At 42.5% G+C, this 27,819-nt stretch overlaps 1 protein-coding gene across 1 annotated transcript in view; it reads right to left on the minus strand.

The window, feature by feature from the left end:
• The window catches only part of LOC122540179 (dynein axonemal heavy chain 8-like), a 1,249,383-nt gene that overhangs the window by 901,970 nt on the left and 319,594 nt on the right, over window positions 1–27,819 (minus strand). The window contains exon 17 of the mRNA XM_043675521.1: window positions 1,116–1,251. Coding sequence (XP_043531456.1) covers window positions 1,116–1,251 — 136 coding nt within the window. The remainder of the gene's footprint in view (window positions 1–1,115; window positions 1,252–27,819) is intronic.

Here is a 27,819-nt window from a genome sequence, read left to right on the forward strand (position 1 = left end):
GGGGGCGGGGTTAGGCGTGGTGACGGAACGCGGCGGGGGGGCGGGGTTAGGCGTGGTGACGGAACGCGGCGGGGGGGCGGAGACACATGCGGCGATGTGGTCCAAATGTAGGTTGCTGACGTCACTGGGGGCGGAAGTAGCTGCGGCGACCACGGAGACAGAGTTCTTCCCCATAGCCCCAAAAATTCTTCCCCAAAAATTAGGAGGTCACATTGGATTTCACATGGTCCATCAAGCACAAAAAGTTCAGGTAGTTCTGACCTAAAGCCATATTTTACCATGTTTGGAGAATTAGAGCTCAACTGTGCTTCTCCACAAAACAGTTGCAAAATAAAAACATGAACCTTAGCATAAAGTCAAGATTAGGGTGGTGCTGGAAAAGCACAGCAGCTCAGGCAGCATTCGAGGAGCAAGAGAATCGCGTTTCGGGCAAAAGCCCTTTCTCAGGAAGATTGACAGGTGGGACAGGTCATGAGGACAGTGCTGAGCTGGAAGGTTTGAACTGGGGTAAAGTGGGGAGAGGAGAAATGAGGAAACTGGTGAAGTCCACATTGATGCCATGGGGTTGGAGGGTCCCAGTTTCCTCATTTCTCCTCCCCATACTTTACCAATTAATCTTCCTTCCCACCTATCTGCTCCACCCTCTTCTCCGATCTATCACCTTCACCCCCACCTCCATACACCTACTGCACTCCCAGCTACCTTCTCCCCCGTTCCACCCCCTCACATTTATCTCTCCACCCCGAGGTTCCCAGCCTCATTCCTGATAAAGGGCTTTTGCCTGAAACGTCGATTTTCCTCGTACGCTGCCTGACCTGTTGTGCTTTTCCAGCACCACTCTAATCTTGAGTCTAATCTCCAGCATCTGCAGTACCCACTTCTGCCTTAGCATGAAGTATTTGTATTAAAAATACTGAATGCTGGCTGCACAGATTTCAGAAATTTTAATGAACGGAAAGTCACATGTATTAACCTTCACTGCCACATTCTCAGTATTTTCTCCTAGTGCATGAAGCCCGAGCACCATAACTGCTCACCTGTAAAGTCTATCTCACAATTGACCATAGTATAGTAGAATGTTTTTCTTCAAAGGAATTATGTACTTATGTACTTACAGTATTGTAGAGTTGAAATTTCTTTTGCCCATGCCTTGTGATGTAATACTTCAAACTTCACCAATACATAAGCAATTTTGTTGTATGTATGCACAATGGAGATGCCGTGTGAACTTCTTAGGATGTCAGAATTTTTCTGGAATAAAAACAAGTACTTAGAAGGTAAGAGTTGAAAGCATTCTTTCACTTTTTATCCAAGAAGTAATATTTGCAATCACAAGCTTGCTATACTCCTCATTTGTCATTAAAATAATAAAAATAACATTCATGCTGAAATCAATGTATAATGCATAATGAGAACATTCTCAAAGATTGTCTTAAATACTTTTTACAACGATAAGACCAAAAGCAGATCAGAAACACACTGAGTTATCACTTTGTAAAACAATGTGATCAGTGACAAGGATAATCCTTAGTTCCCAGTTACATGGCATATAATTTCAGTGAAATTCAACAGAAGGTTGAGAGCAGGCGAAATAACAATTTCAAAGCATAATCATTGCTTCTGTGTTTTCAGATATTAGATGCTAGCGATATATTGTTATTTATGACTCGTCTGGAATATTTTTTGTGTTCATACTTGTCTCATTACTAGCCACTTTGATCCATTTTAGTATTTAATGACTGCTGGCTTCCAGACATAACAGACATTCCCTTTCCAGTCTGACTGTCATGTCTTTCTTTGTGTTGGCTGTAATTTTTAAATTTCTGTATTTGTGGGTTAGTAGGTGTTACTGGTCGAGCTAAAAAGTGCTGCTAATGGTTAATTATTCCCAAAATGCAGGTGACCACTGCTTCCACAGTGCTGTTACGTAAGGAGTACAAGATTTTAGATCCAACTATAATGACTGTCTAGCATATATATTAGGATAGTGAGTCATTTGGAGATGACCCTAGATATGCTGGTATTTGACTGAAGCTGCTACTCTCGTTCAGAAGATCATAGAGGCTGGGGTTTGGGACAAGTTGTTGAAGAAATCTTGTTGGATTCTGAAATGTGAATTTTAACTGATATATATTTAATTCATGATGTGATCAAGGAAGCGAATGATTAAGTTGCTTAATTGAATGTTAATCAAGTCAATACTAATTTTTAATTCTCTGAGACAGTTAAACTTTTTGAGTGTTACATCTATAATTAGAGAGTATTCCAGTAGACACAGGTATATCCTGGAAAGGATTTAGGAAGTCAGAAGGTAAGATGCCACAGAATATCCAAATTCTTGTTATCATAATATTTATGTGTGGCTAGCCCAACAACAGTTAAGCAATTGGCTGCTTGAGCATATTCCACCATTCTGTATGAACAGGTCTATTCTATCTTAATTCCATCTTTTCACTATGCCTCAATATCTCTTAGCTTCCTTAATGCTATGATTTATGTCAATAATTCTGCATTCACACTCTAATTCCAAAGAATGACAACACATTTTGTGAAAAAATGGTTCCTCATCTCAGCTAAAATGACCAACTTCTTATTACAACCATGTGACCTTGTTTTCCCAGCCAAAGGTAACATCCTTCAACCATTCATCCTGTCAAGATTTTTAATAATATCATTTATTTTAAATAGATTAGTATTTTAAATGAATTCTGTGGAATATAAGTTTAATACTCCTAAACTCTACTCATAACATACACCTTTCACTGCAGGAATCAACCTAGAAAACATTTCTTGAATCTCTCTAACAGAAATATATCCTTCCTTACATGAGGAGACTAAACTGCACAGAGTAATCTCAGTGCAAATGCACAAAGGCTCTATATCACTATTCTATCACTTATTACTTTGAATCATTGAACAGAATTTGAGAATTTTACACTTTAGGAGGAGGTCACTTGACCCAAAGTAGCTGAACCGGTCCTGAATGAGCTACCCAACTAGTCCCATTCTCCAGCCCAATCTCTGTAGCCAATCAAATTCATCATTTTCAAATATACGCCCAGCTTTCTTTTGAGAACTCCAACAGAATCCACCCCAAAACTCACCCAGATAGACGTACTTGTGAATGTAAGTTTGCTGACTGAGCTGTAAGGTTCATTTTCAGACATTTCATCACCATACTAGGTAACAGCATCAGTGAGCCTTTGGTGAAGCACTGGTGTTATGACCTGCTGTCAATTTATGTGTCTAGGTTTTCTTGGGTTGGTGATGTCATTTCCTGTGGCAATGTCATTTCCTGTTCTTTTTCTCGGGGGGTAGTAAATGGGGTCCAAGTTGATTTGTTTGTTAATAGTGTTCTCGTTGGAATGCCATGCTTTTTGGAATTCTTCTGCGTGTCTCTATTTGGCTTGTCCTAGGATGGATATGTTGCCCCAGTCGAAGTAGCGTCCTTCCTCATCTGTACATAAAGAAACTAATGAGATTGGGTCGTGCCTTTTTTGTGGCTAGTTGATGTTCATGTATCCTGATGGCTAGTTTTCGGCCTGTTTGTCCAATGTATGTTTGTTATAGTACTTGTAAGGTATTTTGTAAATGATTTTTGCTTTGCTTGTTGTCTGAATAAGGTCTTTAAAGTTCATTAGCTGCTGTTTATTGCTGAGAGTTTGGCGGTCTGTGTTCTTTGGGTACCTGTTCTTTTTGAATACGCTGTATAGGTGATTTTCCTCTACTCTTTGTGGTTCCTCTGTGCTGCAGTGCGTGGTGGCTTGTTGAAATATTGTTCTAATGCAGCTTCATTTGTGGGTATTGGGATGATTGCTTCTGTAGTTCAGTATTTAGTCTGTATGTGTTATTTTCCTGTAGGCGCTGATTTGATGTTCCCCATTGGCTGTTCACTCTACTGTGACATCTAAAAATGGCAGTTTGTTATTGTTTCCGTCCTCTTTTGTGAATTTTATTCCAGTAAGGATGGTATTGATGGTCTTGATCATCCCAACACACACAAACGAAGCTGCACTAGAACATTATTTCAATGAGCCACCATAAACAGCAGCACAGAGGAACCACAAAGAGCAGAGGAAAATCACCAATACAGCATATTCAAAAAGAACGGGTACCCAAAGAACACAGACCGCCAAATTCTCAGCAATAAACCCAAACAAGCAAGAAGTAAATACATGCAGAAACCCTAGCCACTCTCCCCTACATCAAAGACATCTCAGAAATATCTGTCAGACTACTCAGACCTCTTGGCATCATTGTAGCCCACAAACCCACCAGACGCTTAAACAGCAGCTAATGAACTTAAAAGACCTTATTCAGACAACAAGCAAAGCGAACGTCATTTACAAAATACCTTGCAAGTACTGTAACAAACACTACATTGGACAAAAAGACTGAAAACTAGCCACCGGGATACATGAACATCAACTAGCCACAAAAAGACATGAGGAGAAAGTGAGGTCTGCAGATGCTGGAGATCAGAGATGGAAATGTGTTGCTGGAAAAGCGCAGCAGGTCAGGCAGCATCTAGGGAACAGGAGAATCGACGTTTCGACCAACTTTCCTCATTCCTGAAGAAGGGCTAATGCCCGAAACGTCGATTCTCCTGTTCCCTAGATGCTGCCTGACCTGCTGCGCTTTTCCAGCAACACATTTCCATCACAAAAAGACATGAACCAATCTCACTAGTATCCTTACGTACAGATGAGGAAGGACGCGACTTCGACTGGGACAACATATCCATCCTAGGACAAGCGAAACAGAGACACGCAGGAGAATTTCTAGAAGCATGGCATTCCAACCAGAACTCTATCAACAAACACATCGACCTCGGCCCCATTTCCCGCCCCCAAGAAAAAACAGGAAACTACATCGCCACAGGAAATGACATCATCAATCCAAGGAAACCTAAACACAAATAGAAAGCAGGTCATAACATCAATGCTTCACCAGAGGCTCACTGATGATGTTACCTAGTATGGTGACGAAATGTCTGAAAATTACCTTCTAGCTCAGTGAGCAAACTTACATCCAGAACCTCAAACTGAGCTACAAATCTTCTCAAAATTTGCTAAGACCTATTTGTAATTATATCATTGGCACTTCTAAATATATGCTGATGTGCTGCAACTCACATGAGATGCAGATCACTCCAAATACCAATATTTTGTAAAAACCAAAAGAACTGCAGATGCTATAAATCAAAACAAGATTAAAAAATTGCTGGAAAAGCTCAGTCAGTCTGGCAGCATCTGTGGAGACAAATCAGAGTTAATGTTACAGTTCTAGTAACCTTTCCACAGAACCAACATTTTGAAGTTAATTTCTGATTTAAACTTTTCCTACTGAATTGTAAAGGGAGGTGGTGGAAAAGTGGTAATAGATAATCAGACAAAGCGATAATGGAGGGTGCAGTGTGAACTAGGATATTAGAGGTGCATCTAGAAATATGTTGGGAGATCTCAGATATATTTAAGTATAACAAACTTGTAATATAGTGGATTTTAATTTTCTAAGCATTGATTGGTGCTACAATAATGTTAAAAGTTTGGATGGTGAAGAATTTGTCAAATGTATTCAAGAAAATTTTTATCTACAAGTGGATGTTCCTTCGAGAGAAGGAGCAAAATTTGACCTCCTTTTGAGCAATAAGGGAGGGCAGGTGACTGAAATAAGGAAACACTGAGTCTCGCGAGCACAATTTTACTAGTTAGAAAATATTTATGGAAATGGATAATCTTTTCATAAAAGTGTTTAATTGCAGTAAGATAAATTTTGATGGTATAAGAACTTTCAAAAGTTGATTGGAGTAGACTGTTGGCAGGTAGAAGGATGTCTGACAAATGGGAGGCTTTCAAGAGTGTGATGACAGTTCAGAGGCATTAATGTTCCTGTTAGTGCGAAGAGTCGGGAGTGGGGTGCTCAAAAAGCACAGCTGGTCAGGCAGCATCCGAAGAGCACCACAGTCCCGACTCTGATCTCCAGCATCTGCAGTCCTCACTTTCTCCTGTTCAAGTGAAGAGAATGGCTGGTAAGATTAAGGAACTATGGATGAATAAAGGTATTGGGGTTCTAGTCAAGAATAAAAGTGAATCCTATTTTAGATATAGACAAATTGGTTCAATTGTATCTTGTGTTCAATGTAAAGAGTGCAGGGGCATTCTTAAGAAAGAAATCCTGAAGGCAAAGAGGGAATATGGAATAGAATTGGCAGATAAGATAATTCAAAAAAGTTCTGTGAGTACACTGAGTAAGAGGGGAACTAGAGAGAGAGTTGGGCCCCTTAAAGATCAAGGAGGTCATCTTTGTGCTGAAGAGATACTAAGTGAATATTAAGTATCAGTTTTTACTGTGTAGAAAGAAATGGAGGCTTGAGAACACAGAAATAAATTTTGATGCTTTAAAACAGCTCACATTACAGAAGAGCAAGTTCTGGAGGTCTTTGAGAATATAAAGGTGGATTATCTTTCGGGACCTTATCTAATGTATCCCAGACTATTTTGGGAAGTAAGCGAGGAATTACAAACCCTCTTGCAGAAATATTTGCAACATCTATAACCACAGGTGAGGTGCCTGATGACTAGAGGGTGGCTAATGTTGTACCTCTGTTTCAGAAAGCTTGTAATAAGTAATTGGGGAACTATAGGTCTGTGAGTCTGACTTCAATTGTGGGTAAATTATTGAAGGTGTGTTTAAAAGATAGGATTTACGGGCATTTAGAAAATCAAAAATTGATTAGGGATAGATAGTCAACATGGTTTTGTGTGAGGAAAATCGTGTCTCACAAACCTTTCTGAGGAAGTTACTAAAAAGATTATGAGGGCAGAGCAGTAGATGTTGATTACTTAGACTTTAGGAAAACCTTTGACAAGGCTCCATATGGTAGACTAATTAGTAAATTAGATCACATGGGATTCAGGGTGAGCTTGCCAATTGGATAGATAATTGGTGAAATTGTTGTACACAGAGAGTGACGGTGGAAGGTTGTTTTTTGGACTGGAGGCCTGTGACCAGTGGTGTTCCACAGGAATCTGTTCTGGGTCATCTTTTGTTTGTCATTTATATAAATGATTTTGATGAGAATATAGGAGGCATTAGTGAGTTTTGAGAAGATTTTTGGCTCAGGTTGAGATTCTTCTATAAATAGAAAGCAGGAAGCATCAGCAGTGCTGCCCCTGGAGGCTCACTGAAGGTGTTACCTAGTATGGTGACAAAACGTCTGAAATTGAACCTTCCAGCTCAGCGGGCATACCTACATCCATAGAGGAAGCATGGTTAGTAAGATTGCGGACGACACCAAAATTGGTAGTATAGTAGACAATGAAGAAGGTTTCCTAAGATTACAAAGGGCTGAAAATGTGTTGCTGGAAAAGCGCAGCTGGTCAGGCAGCATCCAAGGTTTTCCAGCAACACATTTTCAGCTCTGATCTCCAGCATCTGCAGCCCTCACTTTCTCTCTAAGATTACAAAGGGACCTTGATAAAATAGGCCAATGGGCTGAAAAATGACAGATGGATAAATGTGAGGTATTGCAATTCAGTACAACAAACAGGGATAGGACTTATACAATTAATGGTACGGTCTCGGGTAATTTTCTAAAACAGAGGGACATAGAGATTCAGATACATATTTCTTTGAAGTGTGCATTACAGATATACAGGGATATATAAAGGCATTTAGCATGCTTGCTTTCATTGCTAGGTCCTTTGAGTATAGGAGTGAGGAAGAATTGTTAAGGTTGCATAGGACATTGGTGAGATTTCTTCTGGAATGCTGTCTCCAATTCTGGTCACCCAGTTATAGAAAAGATATTATTAAGCTGGACTGGGTTCAGAAGAGATTTGCCATGATGTTGCTGGATATGAAAGATTTGAGTTGTAAGAAACGGCGGGATCGGCTGGGGCTTTCTTCACTGGAGTATAGGAGGTTGAGAGGTGACCTTATATAAGTTTATAAAATCATGAAGGATATAAATAGGGTTAATGTCAGGTGTCTTTTCTCTAGGATGGAGAATTTCAAGACTATGGCCACATTTTTAAGGTGAGAAGAGAAAGTTTTTTTAAGAAGTCATGATGGGCACACATTTTATGCAGAGGGTGGTTTGCTTGTGAATGAACTTTACTTGCCCCACCAGGGGTCTGAACATTTTAGACCACTGGTACACCACTGTGAAAGATGCCTACCACTCCATCCCTCACTCTCATTTCGGGAACTCCGACCACAATGCCATGTTTCTTCTCCTGGCTTATAGGCAAAAGCTCAAGCAGTAGACCCCCTCGCTAATACAGTCCAGTGCTGGTCAGAGGAGGCAGAGGATCAACTCCAGTGCTATCTGGAATTGGCTGATTGGGCCATGTTCAAACAGTTCGCAGGTACCATGGACGAGTATGCCACCACTGTCACAGAGTTTATCAGGATGTGTGTGGAGAAGTGCATATCGAAGAAGTCAATCTGGGTGTTTCCCAACAGGAAACCCTGAATGAGGAGTGAGGCTTTCAGACCAGGAGACCCATTCAAATGTAAGGAATCCAAGTATGACCTTCGCAGAGCCATTAAGACAGCCAAGGACCAATACCGATCCAAACTAGAGACCCAGACAGACTCCCAGCAACCATGGCAAGGAGTGAATGACATAACAGACTCTAAAAAGAGTCAGTGCAAGATATCAGATCCAGATTGTCTCAACGCCTTCTATGCTAGCTTTGAGCAGAATTTCGGCAGAGAGGTAATACATATTCCAACAACTCCTGATGAACCTATCCTAACAGTCACTGCATCAGAGGTCAGGTCAGTTTTCCTTCATGTGAATCCAAGGAAAGCAATGGGACCAGGCAGAGTACCAGGCTGTGTACTCAGAGCATGAGCAGATCCATTGGGAGAGGTCTTCTCAGACATCTTCAACCTCTCCCTACAGCAGGCCACTGTCCCTGCCTGTTTCAAGACAGCCAACATCATCTCTGTACCTAAGAAGGCTCATGCAACATGTCTCAATGAATACCACCCAGTGGTCCTAATTTCGGTGGTCATGAAGTGCTTTGAAAGGCTGGTCATGGCATTAATCAACTCCGGCCTCCCCACTACTCTTGACCCACTCCAATTTGCCTATCAGACCAACAGATCCACATCAGATACCATATCACTTGCCCTTCACACCTCCACCTTCACTCCTTGGTGAGGAGTGTCACCAAGAACAGCTACGTAAGAATCCTACTCATTGACTGCAGTTCAGCTTTCAACACAATTATCCCCTCAAGAATGATTACTAAACTTAGTGATCTCGGCTTAAGCACGACTCTCTGCAACTGGATCCTCAGTTTCCTGACCAACACGCCACAATCAGTGAAGATTGAGGACAATATTTCATCCTCACTAACACTCAACACTGAAGTCTCCCAGGGATGCGTACTCAGCCCCCTATTGTATCACTGTATACCCGTGACTGCGTCACAACATACCAGACTAATGCCATTTACAAATTCGCTGCTGACCCCACCATAGTCGGTCGAATCTCAGATGGTGACGAAACAGACTACAGACAGAAGGTGGATGACCTGGAAAAATAGTGCACTGAGAAACACCTAGCTCTCAATACCAGCAAAACCAAGGAACTCATTACTGACTTTCGACGGGATGTTACTCATGTCCCCCTACACATTAACAGCATAGAGATGGAACCAGTGGAGTGTGTCAAGCTTTCGGGAGTGGTCATCAACAAGCTTTCTTGGCCTCTTCCAGTAACTGCCACTGGAAGGCCCAACAATATCTCTTCTTCCTCAGGCAGCTGAGGAAATTTGACATGACGGCAAATACCCTTGCCAACATTTATAGGTGTGCCATTTAGAGCATTCTGTCAGAATGTATCACTACTTGGTATGGCAACTGTACCATTCAAGGTCAGAGAGCGGTAAACTCGGCCTGGATAATCACAAAGGCCAACCTCCCATCTATAGGATCCATCTAACAGGCTCGCTGTCAAGGAAAGGCCGCCAGCATTCTCAAAGATCCATCCCACCCTGGCAATGCTTTTCTACAACCTTTACCATCAGAGAGAAGGTACAGAAGCCTGAACGCAGACACCAGCCAGTTTTGAACACAATTTCTACCCTACTGTTGTTAGAATACTGAATGGACTCACAAATTCTTAGCATTCGCCTATATCTATGTTTTGATTTTTGCCACTGTTTACCTATTATTTTCTTATCTGTGCCATTTAACTTTGTGATCAGCCTGTATTGCTCGCAAGACAAAGATTTTCACTGTGTCTCTGTACTCGTGACAATAAATCCAATGCAATTCAATTCAACTTCCTGAGGAAGTGATGTATGTCGGTACATTTGCAACATTTAAAAGACATTTGTATAACGACATGAATAGGAAAGGTTTAGACGGATATGGGTCAAGAACAAGCAGATGGGATTAATTTAGTTTGGGTTAATGTTTTGGATTGGTTGGACCAATGGTGCTGCATAAATCTAAGAACAGCTGCAAATAGGGATTGTGTTTCAACCATATTAATTAAAAAGAATGGAAATTTCCAGCCTTGCATAAGAAGCTTAAGAATTCACAGGCACCGCAGAGGGAGCTAATTTGTGGTAAGGAGCAGGAACTTCTACCTTTACTAATCTTCAGTTTAGAGTAAACAGGACAAAAATAAGAATAAACTAAGTGAATTTGAAATAAGTTGAAAGTAAGCTAATGGTATGGAAGACCAATTTGGTCAAGCCATCCTGTGGCATAAAGGAGAATCCAGAAGGAGGGACAGGCCAGAGATCAGAAAAAGGTAACTAATGCGGATGCATAATTGACCCAACCTCCACCTGACCAGACAGAGTCAATGGAGGAGGAAACGAAGGAGGCAGGTGAGTGGATACTGGAAAAGAAAGATACGTCAGGCCAACAAAGAAGCACAGCAATAATGAAAGAGGCAGCTGCATGATGGCTACACCAGCAGTTTCTCGGATGATGAAGACATGTAGAGGGCTGAGCATCAACAAAATAAGAGACAAAGTACCATGGGGTGAAGGAGAGGAGCGCCCCACAACCCAGAAACACCAAATGTCACAAGGAGTCCAGTGAAGCCCAACTCCAGCCATTGGAAACCAAGGGATACCCACCACTGCACATCTCTGGGCAATAGAGATAAGGGACAGTCTGACAGTCCCTCTCTCACACTCAGAACTGGACCCTGCTGGCTTCATTCAAGCCCAAATGTTAATGGAACAGGGAAATCCTTTCAGAAAGAAAGCTACCTCAGTGTGGATAGTTGTCCAATAATTCACCCACACCATGGGGATGCAGAGAGTCACCAAGTGACAAGACTGCAGCAGAATGGACATTGGGGTATTCTATAAACTATTAAAATGGGTGTTAAAATTGCCAGCATTAATGTGCATTGGGATAAATCTATTGTACAACGTGTTTCCACGTTGGCTTACCTGGCCAATGTCAAAGCAGATCTTCTCTTTCTGCAGGATCTGGGATACCACACTTCAGCAGCTATCAGAGATAGTCAAGCTTATGGACCCATGGGTCTTTGATTTGGTCAAGGGGGACAGGATAGCCGTTCCTCCGGTCTGAGTATCCTGCTGCGAGGAGGCAATTTCACCATTCCCTAAGTTAAAGAGGTGGTAGGCAGGCTCCTCCTCATAGCAGACATTATGTAAGGAAAAGTTCTGCTGAGACTAATTAACTTGTAAAGAGTGAACTGCTGGCCATCCTGCAGAAGCTCCTACTGATGCTAGCGATGTCCAGGCCGCTCATTCTGGCTGGAGACTTCAACTGCATCTTCAATGCGGATGGACGATCGAGAGGCTGACAATAAATTGGAGTCCACATCCAGACTCCCGATGGAAACAGTTAGTATTGCCAAGCTGCACATTTTCAGCACCCCTGCAGGTGGAGCACAGAATAAATTCACCTGGCTGCGACTCGACAAGTCTATCTGCTCAAGAATAGATTTCCTGTTGGCGTCCCATATGTTTTTGGTCGAATAACTGGTGTTCTTCTCATTTCTGCCTCCTGCTGGCCAACTGTTACCTACAGGATGACGAGTGGGATGATTAGGAATATGGAAGATCAATGTGAAATTGTTGACCCCATAAAACAGTGAGGAGCTCAAAAGAGATTACACAGGTTGGAGAACTGTAAAGTCTATCTTTGAGTATCCAATGGAATATTAGAAAACAGTCAAAGGAACATCAACAGGTTCTTCATCCTCAAAGGTGTTCAGAAGGTAGGAGAGAGGCAGGCAAAACTGTCCAATCTCCAGAAAGTATGCAGAACCTACTTCTGCTGTAGATGATGGGGGTCAATGTCACAGAAGATTTCAAAGAGGTGAAGAGTCAGCAAGTCTTGCTCTGTGCCTCAGAGGCTTCCATGATAGTCTCCCACAACGTGGAGCAAGATGTGATGTTGTTGCAATTTTTTCTTCCAGAAGGTGCACAAGGAGAGCTCTGTGCTCAGCGGCCTGAAGGAAGAAGATGGCTTGGCAGGGTCATCCCAGTCTGACAGCCTGAGGATCAATAAACGCTTTTATGCCTGTTTGTATAACACAAAGCCGACAGATAGCATGGCCTCCCACTTGTTCCTGTTGTCTATCATGGAGGTCCTAGATGACAGCATGTGTGACAGACTGGATCAGTCAATATTTCTGGATGAGCTAACCAAGGCCCTCCAGTCCTTAGAAAAGAATGAAATTCCCAGAAGCAATGGCTTACAGGCTGAGTAGTATTTGGCTCTATGTGACTTGATTGGCCAGGACCTGCTGCAGTGCACAACAATATGCTTCTGGCAGGTACTATGAGCAAATCCGTGAGGAAAGACATCATCACCTACATCTACAAACGGAAGGGGGAGAAGAAAGAAATTAGAAATTGGCTGCCATTATCATTGCTGAATACAGACTAAGATATCCTGTCTAAGGTCCTCATCAACGAGGTCAGGTCTGCTCTGTGATTGGTGATTCTCCCTAACCAAACCTGCGCTGTATTGGGCAGGCTGAATTCTGAGAGCCTCGCGCTCCTCAGGAATACGATCACCTACATGCAGGACAGAGGGGTGGATGCCTGCTTCATCAGAAGGACTTCAATAGAATATTGCACATTTACATGTGGGACATGCTGTTCAAAATAGGCTTTGGGAAGAGAATCTGCAATTGGGTCTGAGTGCTCTACACCAACATTGTTAATGCAGTTTCAATCAATGGATGGGAATCAGAAAGCTTCCCAATCAAATTCGGAGTCAGGCAGGGTTGCCCACTCTCTCCTGCCTTGTTTGTGTGTTGTACAGAGCCCTTTGCTGAGTCCATCAGGAAGGATGCAATCCTGGGAGGAGTGACTATTCCAGGCAGTGGAGGCCTACAGGCCAAAGCTTCACTGTACATGGATGATGTTGTCATTTTCTGCTCGGATCCACCTTCAGTGTGTAAACTCAGACCATGTGCAACCAGTTTGACCTGGCCTCGAGAGCCAAGGTAATCGAGACAAGATTTTGGCCATGTTCTTTAGGAACTGGGCTGACCAAACCTTCATTCCCTTCATCATCAGGACAGATTACCTGAAGGAGTTCGGAATATGGTTCGGAGGGGCCAGGGCATGCACAAAATCTTGGAAGGAGCCTATTGCCAAAATGAGGCAGAAACTAATCTTTTGGGAGCACTGCTCCCTCTCCATTGTGGATAAAAAACTCGGTCATCAGGTGTGAGGCACTCCCTCTGATCTTGTACATGCGCAGGTATGGCCCATTCCCCAAAACTGCACTATTTCAGCCACCTGAGCCATTTTCCACTTAATCTGGAAGCTCAAGGTAAACCAGTTCTGCAGGGACTCCATGAACAAAACTCTGGTTTGGAGTCGGGGGTGGGGGTTGGTGTTGGTCAAGGAACGTACCCACTGTTGCCTTCATCCTAATGGCCACCTTTGTGTGCAACTGCATCAAACTGTGCATTGACTCTCAGTACACAAACACGAAGTATCACCATGTACTGTCCCCACGTGATGTGAAGGATGTGACTGGCCTCGCTACTGCAGAACACTGCAGGTAGTTGGACCATTCTGTATCACTTTCGAGACATTTGCAAAGCAAAGCACCTTTGACCACCAGTCCATCAGCAAGAGGTCTGCACACAGCATCCTTGAAACTCTGATGGAAAAGGAGGGGTGGACGCTGTTACACGGTTCCCTGAGCAGACTGTTAGTCATTTGGCAGAATGCCTTATCACCAGACATTCTAACAAGTACCAAGTCATCGCTTGGCTGGTGGTAAGAAGGGCACTACTTGTGAGATCCTTCATGTACGTCCGGTTGGTCTCCACCACTGCATGCTGCCCTGTAAGTGGTTGTGGAAGGTTGGGGAGGCCGGAAGAGGAGTGCATTGAGACTGTCACATATCTCCTTTTGAAATATACTTTTGCAAAAGAAGTCTAGAGGAAGATGCAATGGTTTGTGTCAACGTTTGTCCCGAGTAGCTCCATAATGTGGGACTCTGTACTATATGTTCTGTTCCCTGGGACACACAGAGAGACAAACATCAATTGTGTTTGGAGGACCATTAATTCAGTGAAAGATGCTCTTTGGTCTGCTCAAAACTTGCTGGTCTTCCAGAACAAGAAGTTGACCTCGACTGAGTGTTGCATGCTGACGCATTCCAGGTCAAGGACAATGTCTGAGGGACGCACTAAAGCTTGGGCAACTACAGCCAAGGCACACTGGGGAAAAATCAATGTCTGAGGTCTTCCTGCTGAAGGTAAATGGGCATTTGTTCAGTTATCGGACCCTCCTAATGTCTCAGATATGTATAAATATTAGTACTATGCGTGTGAGAGGCCTTGGGTTTTTTGGAAAGAGTTAAAATCCAATGTTTTGTTTATTTACTTGATATTCAACTCTACAGAACTGAACCGCTTTTGGGACAATGTGCATTTATAGAGAATTTTATGAATTAATTATATTTTTGAAGTAAAATAAAAGACACTTCCCATGTACAGGAGGTGTCACCTGCTGCACAAGCTTGAACTACAGCTTTCATAGGAGCAAATGAGGACTGCAGATGCTGGAAATCAGAGTCAAAGAAAGCTTCCCGATGAAGGGCGTATGCCCAAAATGTCAATTCTCCTGCTCCTCGGATGCTGCTTGACCGGCTGTGCTTTTCCAGCACCAAACTCTTCGATGACAGCTTTCAGAGCTCAAACAGTAGCTAGAATCACTAAGGTGCATCTACAGTGCAGAAAAGTTGATGCATAACATAAGTTAAAGGAAAACCAGACAGGGTTTTTAAAAAAATAATTCATAGGATTTGGGAGTGTCACATATTGCCCATCCACAGTTGCCCTGTCAAGCCGTTGGAGAGTTGCCTTCTTGACTCACTGTAATCTATGTTCTTTAGGTAGTCATACAATGTTGTTAGGAAGGGAACTCCAGGATTTTGTCAGTGATTTTGATATGGTGACATACTTCCAAGTAAGAATGTTTAGTGGCTTGGAGGGGAACTTGCAGATGGTGGGGTTCCTATGTAAGTTGAGATGAGAATGATACTCCTTGAAATCAAGGCCGCATTTTATCAACAATCAACATCCTGGGAGTTACCACTGACTAGAAATGTTTTGGATAAACCAAAACATAGCATATAAGAATAAAGATTAGCATAGACAGATAGGATGTATTTATTGGTCTGGCAAACTTAAAAGTAGACAAACCTCAGAGCTAGATGAAATATATCTCAAGGTAACAAGTGAAATAGGGGAGGAGATAGCAGGTGTGCTGCAAGAATTTTCAATTTCTCTGTGGCCACAGGAGAGGTGCCAGAGGAATAAAGAACAGCCAATGTGGCATCATTAATCAAGAAGGGATGACGGGACAAGCTGGAAAACCACAGGCCAGTTAGCCTAACCTCAGGGATGGGTAAACTACTGGAAGCAATTCTGAGGGATAGAGTAAATCTGCACTTGGAGAGGAAGGGACCAATCAAATATAATCAGTATTGAGTTTGTTAAAGGGAGGTCATGCTTGACCAACTTGATTGAATTTTTCGTAGAGTATGTCAATAAGGGCAATGCATTTGATATACCCTGCATAGACCTCAGCAAGACTTTTGATAAGGTTTCATATATAAAATTGATAGCAAAGGCAAGAGCCAATGGGATGCAAGGAAATTTAGCTAAATTGATCCAGAATACTTTGAGTGTCAGGAAGCAGAGGGTGATTGTACAGCAATTTGTTTTGTGATTAGAAGCCTGCATCTAGTGGTGCTCTGCAGGGATCAGTGTTGGGGCCTTTGCTGTTTGTGGTATATAAATGATTTAGACTTGAATGGAAGAAGGTTGAACAGTGAGTTTATGGATGATATGAAAATTAGTAGGTCATACTGTGGAATACCTGCAAGATTTGGTTGGTGATAATCTCCGGATTACTTCCAGTGGCAAGTGCAAGTGAGGGTAAGAACAAGAGGATGAATGCACGGCTACAGAATTGGTGCAAGAGCAGGAATTCAGATTTTTAGATCATTGGAATTTTTTCTGGGGCAGAGGTGACCTGTTCAAGAGGCACAGGTTGCACCTGAACTGGAAGGGGACCAACATTTTGATGGCCGGGTTTGTTAGTGCTGCAAGGGAAGATTTAAACTGGATTGGCAGGGGTTTGAAATCTTCAACAGCAGGGAGGCAAGTTGAGGCTGGAAGGAGATACAGTAATCAGAAATGTTAAATTGAAAAGATAGGTCAGGCTGGAACGTAATGGGGGCAAGGAATGCCTGTTGGATTAAATTGCATTTATTTCAATACAAGAGGACTAACAGGTAAGGGCAGGTAGGTGTGACTACAATATTACAGAAACATGGCTAAGGGAAGGACAGGATTAACAGCTTAATGTGCCAGGGTACAAGTGCTTTAGGCAGGACAGAGGTGGAGGGGAAATTGCATTTTTGATTAATGCAAGAATCACAGCAATTATCAGAGATGAAATAACTGAGGGATCATCCAGTGAGGCTTTGTGGGTGGAGCTAAGAAATAAGAAGGAATGGTGAACTTATTGGGGTTGTACTATTGGCCCCTAAATAGTCGACAGGAATTAGAGGAACAAATATGCAGGGAGATTCGGGAAACTAGCAGGAGCAATAGGGTTGTCATAGGAGGTGATTTTAATTTTGTTAACACAGGCAAGGACTGCCAGAGCGTTAAGGGCTTCAGTGGGGTGGAATTTGTCAAATGTGTTCAGGAAAGTTTCCTTAAGCAGTATATAGAGGGTCCTATTCAGCAAGGGGCAATACACGACCTACCCTTGGGAAATATGGCAGGAAAGGTGATAGCGGGGAGCATTTTGTGACCAGTGACCATAGCTCTATTTATTTTAAAATAGTTTTGGGAGAGGGACAAAACTGATCCACAGGCTCAAGATCTAAATTAGGGTAAGGCAAATTTTGATGGAATTAAACAGGAGTTTGTAGGGGTTGATTGGATTAGTTTGTTTGCAGGCACGGTGGCACAGTGGTTAGCACTGCTGCCTCACAGCGCCAGAGACCCGGGTTCAATTCCCGACTCAGGCAACTGACTGTGTGGAGTTTGCACATTGTCCCCGTGTCTGCGTGGGTTTCCTCCGGGTGCTCCGGTTTCCTCCCTCAGTCCAAAGATGTGCGGGTCAGGTGAATTGGCCATGCTAAATTGCCCGTAGTGTTAGGTTGTAGGGGTATGGGTGGGTTGCGCTTCGGCGGGTCGGTGTGGACTTTTGGGCCAAAGGGCCTGTTTTCACACTCTAAGTAATCTAATCTAATCAAAAAGTAATCTAATCTAATCAAAGGGTCCTCTGGCAAGTGAGAGGCCTTTAAAACTGAGATACTCAGAGTTCAAGTTCTATATGTTCCTCGGAGAATGTAGGGTACGTTTGGCAGGAATAAGGAACCTAGAAAGTAAGAGATATTGAGGTTTTGACCAGAAACAGGGAGGCACGGCTCAGGTACAGGTAGGTGGGATCAAGGAAATCTCTGGAGGTACACAGAGAGTATGGGAGTTAACTGAAAAAGGAAATCAGGAGGGCAGAAAGGGGGCATGAGCTAGCGTTGGCTGAGGAGATTAGGGTGAATCCAAAGAGGTACTTTAAGTATACTAAAGGAAAAATAGTAACTAGATAGACAATAGGGCCCCTCAAGGACCAAAATGGACATGAATGTATAGAACTGCAGGAGGTGGGTGAGGTTCTGTGTTAACTATGGAGAAAGACATGAAAACTTTCAAACTTGGGAAAGTTGATGCAGACATCTTGGGGACAATCCATATCACAGTAAAGGAGGTGTTGGATGTATTAGAATGTATGAAAGTGGATAAATATCCCGGTCCTGACTAGATACATCTAAAAACACGCAAAAGGCTAGAAAAGAAATTGCAGGGGCCCTGGTTGATATTTCTACATCATCACTAGCCACAGGTAAGGCCTGGGAAGACTGGAGGTTAGTAAATGTTGTGCCCTTATTCAAGAAAGGCTGCAAAGAAACACCTGTGAACTATAGAGCAGTCAGCTTAACATCTGAGGTAGGTAAGTTACTTGAGAAGATTCTGAGAGATAAGATACACATGCATTTAGAAAGACAGGATTAGATTTGAATTTGAACTGAATTTATTGTCACGTGTACCGAGACACAGTGAAAAGCTTTGTCTTGCGATCAATACAGGCAGATCACAGAGTTAATTCGCATAGATAAGTAAATAATAAGGCTTTGTGAGTGGGAGAACATGCCTCACAAATTTTTTAGAGTTCTTTGATGAAGTGACCAGGAAGGTTGGTGAAGGCAGGAGGTAGATGTAGTCTATATGGTTTTCAGTAAGGCCTTTGATAAGGTTCCACATGATAGGCTGTTCTGGAAGATTAGATCGCATGAATCCAGGGTGTTCTGGCTTGTTGGAAGGAAGCAGAGGTGTGAAGCTGCTGCTCCTTTAACACGGTTATGCTGTCCTTGGTTTCTTTTTCAGAGTGGTCGTAAAAGCAGTGATTCTGAAAAGTCTGGGTTTCACTACTTGAGAATGCTTTCAAATTAAAAAAAAAACGCTTGTGCAATAAAAGGTAAGTGGCCAGTTCACCAAGCTCCGCCTTTCTCTGGTTAGGTTTGGTTTTAGCAGTTTGGCTATTCAGTGAAAGAAGTCAGTCAGTTTTGAGGCTACTGGCCCAAGAAACAGCTATACAGAAGAAGGTGTTCCATCTGAATCTCCCTGCCATTTCTCTCTCTCCTGTAAGAACATATGGTTGATTTTGCCTTTTTTGCAAAGGGGGGGAGGTGTTAATGGGGATAGTTGGCAAGAGCATCATTGGAAGAGCATCATTGAGCTGGGATAACTGTTGGGTTTTTGAATAGGTTAAGTTTTTCGGTATTTGCTTCTCTTTTGTTTGTGTTTCATTCTGTAGTCCAACAAATAAATTCTGTTTGGTTTAAAACTAAGTGGTCAGGCCAGCTGCTGTACACCTCCTTAAAACAACTAGCAAAGTTACAGTTCAAAAATGTTTCTCCAAATGTTTTGAGGGGGTCTGGCCTGGTCCATAACAGATTGGGGGTTTTTAGCGGGATTTGTTTTATAGTTCCGACTGGGATTAGGGTTGCTGGATTCTGAGGTAGTAAGTGGTAGGTGTTAGTTTCTTTTGTTCTGGGCGTTGATTTCAGTTCGTTTAGGCAGTGCTTGGGATAGCAATGGATCTTTCAGTCACGAAGAATTTTCTGTGGTAGAAGAATTGATTTGGGGGGTTTTGCAAAAGGTGATTAAGGCCAAGCTGCTGGAATTAGCACACAAGCTGGAGTTGAAGTGTCTACTTCCATAAGGAAAGGAGAGATAATTACAGCAATAGATCAGCATTTAAATTTGCTGGAAATGTCAATTGAAAATGAAAAAGCTTGAGTTAGAGACCAAAGACAAGGAAAGGGCAACAGAAATGAAACGGTTTTAATTACGATTAAGAACGGAGGAAAGAGAAAGGGAAGGAATTGTTTTAGCAGAACAAAAAAAGAGAAAGCAAGAGAGAAGAGAGAGGAAGAGGGAAAGAAAGAGAGAGAGAAGAGACAGAAGAGAGAGAGAAGAGACAGAAAAGGAGAGGGAGGAAAGGAAGAAAGAGAGGGAGTTTGAACTTCAGAAATTGGCACTTAGATAGGAAAGTCAGCTTAAAAGGATGGAGATGAAGACTGAAGGTAAGGTTGGTGAGAAAGAGTGTGGGCATAAGCATACCCATGGTAGCCAAAGACCTAGTGAGAAACTGACTAAATATATTCAAGCATTACCTAAATTTGATGAGAAGGATGTGGAAGCCTTTTTCATCTCATTTGAAAGCATTAAACAAATGCGGTGATCAGTGACCATGTGGGTTTTGTTGATCCAAACAAAACTTGTAGGCAGAGCTAATGAGGTATTCACATCACTATCAGAGGAGGTATCTGGGGTGCATGAGGGTGTGAAGAAAGCCATCTTAAGTGTACATGAGCTTGTGCCAGAAGCCACCAGACAACATTTGGGGAATCTAAGGAAAGATCCTGGGCAAACATACACTGAGTTTGAAATGATCAAACAAAGTAATTTTGAGAGGTGGATAAGTACATATCATGCTCTTCAAGAGATGATTATTTCAGAGGAGTTCAAAAATTCACTTTCTGACGCATTGAGAACTCATGTGGAAGAGCAGAGAGTTAAAATGACGAGATTAGCAGCTAAAATGGCTAAAATGGTTGGTCCATAAATTAAAGTTTGGCATCCAAAATCACTTTCAATCTATGAGGGATAGAAATTGGGGAAAAGAGAGATAGTTCTCAGTGAAGATCATAAGGATAGCTTACCACAGGATAAAAAGGAAACCCTTGATGGGCAAAGAGAAGTTAAAAAGCTCTGGAGTTTTCACTGTAATAAAGTAGGTCACATGAAATCACAGTGTTGGTGGATTTAGAAAAGGGAAGCCAAATGTAGGAAACTAGGATAAGGCAGTGAATTTTGTTGGCTTGGTAATGGAAAGCACAGTGGAGGCTAGAAAGCTGCACCTGAATGTACAACCTGATCAGAGGTTGGTTAAAGAAGAAGTGCCAGATCTTAAACCATATAACTGCAAAGGTAAAGTTTACCTGCATAGGCCAGGAACAGCAAGTAAAGAGGTTACAATATTAAGAGATACAGGATCATCTCAATCTTTGATGTTGAAAGATGAGGTGATATGTACCTCTGAAGGACTATTGCCAGAAATGATGCGAGTAATGGGAATTCACAGCGAGACAAGAAGTGCTCAATTCTGTAGAGTGAGGTTAGTGTCCAGTGAAGATTGGAGAGACATGATAGGAGTACTGGACAAACTCTCAGCTCCAGGAATACAATTTGTCCTTGCTAATGACATAGCTGGTTCACAGGTAGGAGTGTTGTCTACTGTGTTTGAAAAGCCAATGGAAACTCAGGCAACTGAAATACTGCAGGACTCATCTCGTGGAATGTTTCTCAACTATGTGGTAATGAGGTCACAAAGTCACCAGCTGAAACAGGAGAAATCAAAGAGTACAAATAAGAATATTGAAGTGGAATTAGCAGAGACCCTGTTTGATCAAATGCTTGAAACAAACCAAGAACAGAGAGATGACAAAGTACACATTTTTAGCTCAGATAAATTAACTTAGTTACAGCAGAAAGATGAAAGTTTAAAAGATTTGTATCAAAAGGCATAAACAGAAAAAAGTATCTGAATGTATTCCTAAATGCTATTATCTTAAAAATGATGGAACAGCACAGCAGGTCAGGCAGCATCCAGGGAACAGGAGATTCGACGTTTCGGGCACAGGCCCTTCTTCAGGAATGAGCAGAGAGTGTTCAGCAGGAGAAGATAAAAGGTAGGGAGGAGGGACTTGGAGGAGGGGAGTTGGAAATGTGATAGGTGGAAAGAGGTCAAGGTGAGGGTGATAGGTCGGAGTAGGATGGAGGCGGAGAGGTCAAGAAGAAGACTGCAGAAGACTGCAAGAAAGTGAGGTCTGCAGATGCTGGAGATCAAAGTTGAAACTTTATTGCTGGAACAGCACAGCAGGTCAGGCAGCATCCAGGGAACAGGAGATTCGACGTTTCGGACACAGGCCCTTCTTCAGGAATGAGCAGAGAGTGTTCAGCAGGAGAAAATAAAAGGTAGGGAGCTCTCTGCCTCTCTCTACAAAGATTTCAGTGAGTCCCTCTCTCACTGCACACCCCAGGTCATCTCCATTTCCAACTCCCCTCCTCCAAGTCCCTCCTCCCTACCTTTTATCTTCTCCTGCTGAACACTCTCTGCTCATTCCTGAAGAAGGGCCTGTGCCCGAAACGTCGAATCTCCTGTTCCCTGGATGCTGCCTGACCTGCTGTGCTGTTCCAGCAATAAAGTTTCAACTTTGATCTCCAGCATCTGCAGACCTCACTTTCTCCTCTTAAAAATGATGTCTTAATGAGGAAATGGAGACCATCACATTTTCAGGCTAATGAAAAATGGGCAGAAGTTCATCAACTAGGAGAAAGTGAAGACTGCAGATGCTGGAGATCAGAGCTGAAAAATGTGTTGCTGGAAAAGCACAGCAGGTCAGGCAGCATCCAAGGAGCAGGAGAATCGACGTTTCCGGCATAAGCCCTTTTTCAGCTTTTCCTGAAGAAGGGCTTATGCCTGAATCGTCGATTTTCCTGCTCCTTGGATGCTGCCTGACCTGCTGTGCTTTTCCAGTAACACATTTTTCAGCTCAGAAGTTCATCAAGTCATTTTGCCAGTGGGTTATGGAAAGTTGGTGTTGCGGGTGGCTTATGAACTACCACTAGGGGTCATTTATGGGTAAGAAAAACTCAAGCTAAACTACAAAGAAACAAGTTGCATTTTGCCTGATATGTCATGTCAGGTAATTGAAAAGCCACAGACAGTATAAAACCCACACCTTTAATTCCTGCTTTTGAGGAACCTTTTACAAGAGTCTTAAATTATTGCGTAGGACCCCTACCTAAAACAAAAATTGGGAATCAGTATTTGTCAACAATAATGGACGCATCCACTAGATTTGTAGCCAAAATGACTGTAGAGGAATTACTAAAATATTTCACTTGATACAGACTAGCTACAGTGATACAATCAGATCAAGAGTGAAATTTCACATCAAAATTATTCAAGGAGGTTTGGACAGCTTAGGAATAAAACAATTCAAATCTACTGCATCCCATCCAGAGTCGCATGAAGCGGACAAAAAGTGGCATCAGATATTAAAAACCATGTTAGGCGAAAGTGAGGATTGCAGATGCTGGAGATTATGTGGTGCTGCAAAAGAATGGGAGGTCAGGCAGCATCTGAGGAGCAGGAAAATTGATGTTTTGGGCAAAAGCCATTCATCAGAAATTAAATCAGGAATTAAAGACCAAACTGACAGCTTATAGTCAAGAGTATCCAGATGATTGGGACAAGGGAATGCTGCTTGTACTTTTTGTAATCAGAAATGGACCAAATGAATCAACCAAATTCAGTCATTTGAATTAGTTTTTGGGCATGAAATAAGAGGCCCACTAAAATTGATTAAGGAGAAATTTGTAAGTCAGATTTCATAATCCACATATTTGGACTATGTGTTAGATTTTAGTGAATAATTAAATAGAGTGGGGGAGTTGGCTAGACTGCATTTAAAAGGATCACAGCATACAATGAAACAGGAAGCAGACAAGAAATCAAAAACTCAAGTTTTTCTATCAGAGATAAGGCATTAGTGTTACTTCCAGTGATAGATGAACCTTTAAAAGCAAGGTTTAGTGGATCTTATCAAGTCGAAAGGAAATTGAGCGAGATAAGCTATTTGATAAGGACACCAGACAGAAAGAAATCTCACACAGTATATCATATGAATATGCTCAAAAGGTATTTTGACAGGGAAGGAAAACCAAAGGAGACTATGTTATTAGTTACAACACAGAATGAAGAAGAGTCCAGAGGATTGTGAATTGGGCATTCCTCAAACTAAACTGAACAATGAGGAACTTATTAAAAATTGGGATAAATTATTGAGTTACCTTCCAGAGGAAAATCAAAATGGCCTGAAAGAGTTATTACTATCACATCGGGAGATATGTGGACATAAGCTGGGAAGTACTATCTAATTATGCATGGTGTAGATATAGCAAATGGACAGCGGACTGTCAGAAGGTATTTGACAGCCTAAAAGTTGTGTTAACCACGACCCCAGTATTAGATACACCTAATTACACAAAGCCTATTTCAATTGACATTTCCAGCCTATTTCAAGATGGCTATTGATGCAAGTGATGTGGGTGTGGGTGCTGTGCTCTTATAAGACGATGACAAGAAGATAGAAAGACTTATTGGGTATTTCTCTAGGATGTTGAACATTCATCAGCAGAAATATTCGACAGTTCAGGAGGAGACTTTGAGCCTGGTGTTGGCTTTACAGTATTTCAATGTTTACGTTACCAGTAATGCATCTGAGACAATCACATACACTGATCATAATCCGTTTTAGAGGCCATGAAATAGGGCCAGGAGAGATGTTAGAAAGCATTTCTACACCCAAAGAATACTGGAGGTTAAGAACTCTCTTCCTCAACTGTTGGTCAATGCGAATTTAATTGTTAAATTTAAATCCGAGATAGACAATTTTTATTAAATAAGGTATGAAGGCATATGGGCCCAAGACAGACATATGGAGTTAGTTCACAGATCAGCCATGATATTATTGAATGGCAGCTCGAGGGGCCGAATGTGCTAATCTTGTTCCTATGTTTCTACCTTAAATCTATACCCTTGGTCATTAGTCCCTTGATCAAAGAGAAAAGTTTATTCTTGTCTGCCTTATCTATAGTTTTATACAGCTCACGCGAAGGAAAACAACCTCAGTTTGCCTAATCTGTCTTCATAACTGAAATGCTCCAGCCCAGACAACATCCTACTAAATCTCACCTGCACCTAATCCACCTTATTGGGAGTGTATTATAGACCCTCTAATAGTCAGCGGGAAATTGAGAAACAAATTTGTAAGGCGATTTCAGTTATCTGTAAGAATAATAGGGTGGTTACGGTAGGGGATTTTAACTTTTCAAACATAGACTGGGACAGCCATAGTGTTAAGGGTTTAGGTGGAAAGGAATTTGTTAAGAGTGAGCAAGAAGATTTTCTGATTCAATATGTGGATGCACCGACTAGAGAAGGTGCAAAACTTGACCAACTCTTGGGAAATAACGCAGGGCAGGTGACTGAGGTATCAGTGGGGAAGCACTTTGGGGCCAGCGACCATAATTCTATTAGTTTTAAAACAGTGATAGAAAAGGATACACCAATCTAAAAGCTGAAGTTCTAAATTGGAGAAAGGCTAATTTTGACAGTATTCAGCAAGAACTTTCAAAAGCTGATTGGGGCCAGATGTTCACAAGTAAAGGGACGGCTGGAAAATGGGAAGCATTCAGAAATTAGGTAACGAGAGTCCAGAGACAGTATATTTCTGTTAGGGTGAAAGGAAAGGCTGGTAGGTATAGGGAATGCTGGATGACTTAAGACATTGGGGAGAGGACTTGGGGAGTGCAGTGAGAGGGGGACTCACTGAGATCTTTGTAGAGGGAGGAGGAGAACTTCTTCAAGGTAGGCATCCTTGGAAGAGGCTTCACAGTAAGGTTGAAATCAATTAGGAGACAGTGAGGTCTGCAAATGCTGGAGATCAGAGTTGAGAGTGTGTTGCTGGAAAGCACAGCAGGTCAGGCAGCATCCATGGAGCTGGGAGATCAATGTTTTGGACAGGACCCCATCATCAGGAATGAGGCTGGGAGCATTGGGGGCCATTTATCTCTTCATCCTGAGAGAAAGAACAGGAAATGACATCACCACGGGAAATGACATCACCACAGAAAATGCCATCATGAACCCAAAGAAACCCAAACATATAAATAGAAAGCAGGAATCAGCATCAGTGTTTCGCTGGCTGAGGCCCACTGAAGATGTTACCTGGTAGGGTGACGAAACGTCTGGAAATGAACCTTCCAGCTTAGTGAGCAAACCTACATCCAGTGGTAAGGGCAAACCAGGGAACTATAGACTGGTGAGCCTGATGTCGGTGATGAGCAAGTTGTTGGAGGGAATCCTGAGGGACAGGATGCACATATAGTTGGAAAGGCAGAGACTGATTAGGGATAGTCAACATGGCTTTGTGCGTGGGAAATCATGTCTCACAAACTTGATTGAGTTTTTTGAAGAAGTAACAAAGAAACTGATGAGAGAAGAGCGGTAGATGTGATTTATATGGACTTCAATAAGGCATTCGACATGGGAAGTTAGATCTCGTGGAATACAGGGAGAACTAGCCATTTGGATACAGAACTGGCTCAAAGACAGAAGACAGAGGGTGGTGCTGATGACACCAAAATTGGAGGTATAGTGGACAGCGAAAAAGGTTACCTCAGATTACAACAGGATCTTGATCAGATGGGCCAATTGGCTGAGGAGCGGCAGATGGAGTTTAATTCAGATAAATGTGAGGTGCTGCATTTTGGGAAAGCAAATCTTAGCAGGACTTATACACTTAATGGTAAGGTCCTAGGAAGTGGTATATATGGATTTTAGTAAGGCGTTTGATAAGGTTCCCCATGGTAGGCTACTGCAGAAAATACGGAGATATGGCATGGAGGGTGAGTTGGAGGTTTGGTTCTATGTTCTATGTTCTAAGTGTTGCTGAACAAAGAGACCTTCGGATGCAGGTTCATAAGCCTCTTGAAAGTGGAGTCGCAGATAGATAGGATAGTGAAGGCGTTTGGTATGCTTTCCTTTATTGGTCAGTGTATTGAGTACATGAGTTGGGAGGTCATGTTGCAGCTTTACGGGGAATTGGTTAGGCCACTTTTGGAATATTGTGTGTAATTCTGGTCTCCTTCCTATAGGAAGGATGTTGTGAAACTTGAAATGGTTCAGAAAAGATTTACATGAATGTTGCCAGTTGGAGGATTTGAGCTATCGGGAGAGGTTGATTAGGCTGGGATTGTTTTCCCTGGAGCGTTGGAGGCTGAAGGGTGACCTTATAGAGGTTTATGAAATCATGACAGGCATAGATAGGATAAATATACAAGGTCTTTTCCCTGGGGTGGGGTAGTCCAGAAATAGAGGGCTTAGGTTTAGGGTAAGAGGAGAAAGATATAAAAGAGACCTAAGGGGTAAATGTTTCACGTAGAGGGTGATTTATGTATGGAATGAGCTGTCAGAGGAAGTGGTGGAGGCTCGTACAATTGCAACATATAAAAGGGTAGATGAATAAAAAAGGTTTGGAGGGATATGGGCTGGGTGCTGGCAGGTGGGACTAGATTGGGTTGGGATATCTGGTCGGCATGGATGAGTTGAACCGAAGGGTCTGTTTCAGTGCTGTACATCTCTATGACTCTATGTAATTTAACATGCCCAAATTACACCAGAGATCATGACTTTGCAAATTCCTGTATTATTCTTGGTTCCACATATTCTCACATTGGGTCCAACCTCATAGTCCCACAACCCCGCACCGCCCGCTTCTACCTCCTGCCCAAAATCCACAAACCTGACTGCCCCGGCCGACCCATTGTCTCCGCCTGCTCCTGCCCCACCGAACTCATCTCTGCATACCTTGACACCGTCCTGTCCCCCTTAGTCCAAGAACTCCCCACCTACGTTCGGGACACCACCCATGCCCTCAACCTGCTCCATGATTTTCGCTTCCCCGGTCCCCAGCACCTTATTTTCACCATGGACATCCAGTCCCTGTACACCTCCATCCCCCATCACGAAGGACTCAAAGCCCTCCGCTTCTTCCTTTCCCGCCGAACCAACCAGTACTCTTCCACTGTCACCCTCCTTCGACTGACTGAACTGGCCC

This window comes from Chiloscyllium plagiosum, chromosome 3 (assembly GCF_004010195.1).
Source record: "Chiloscyllium plagiosum isolate BGI_BamShark_2017 chromosome 3, ASM401019v2, whole genome shotgun sequence".
NCBI classification, from domain to species: Eukaryota; Metazoa; Chordata; class Chondrichthyes; order Orectolobiformes; family Hemiscylliidae; genus Chiloscyllium; species Chiloscyllium plagiosum.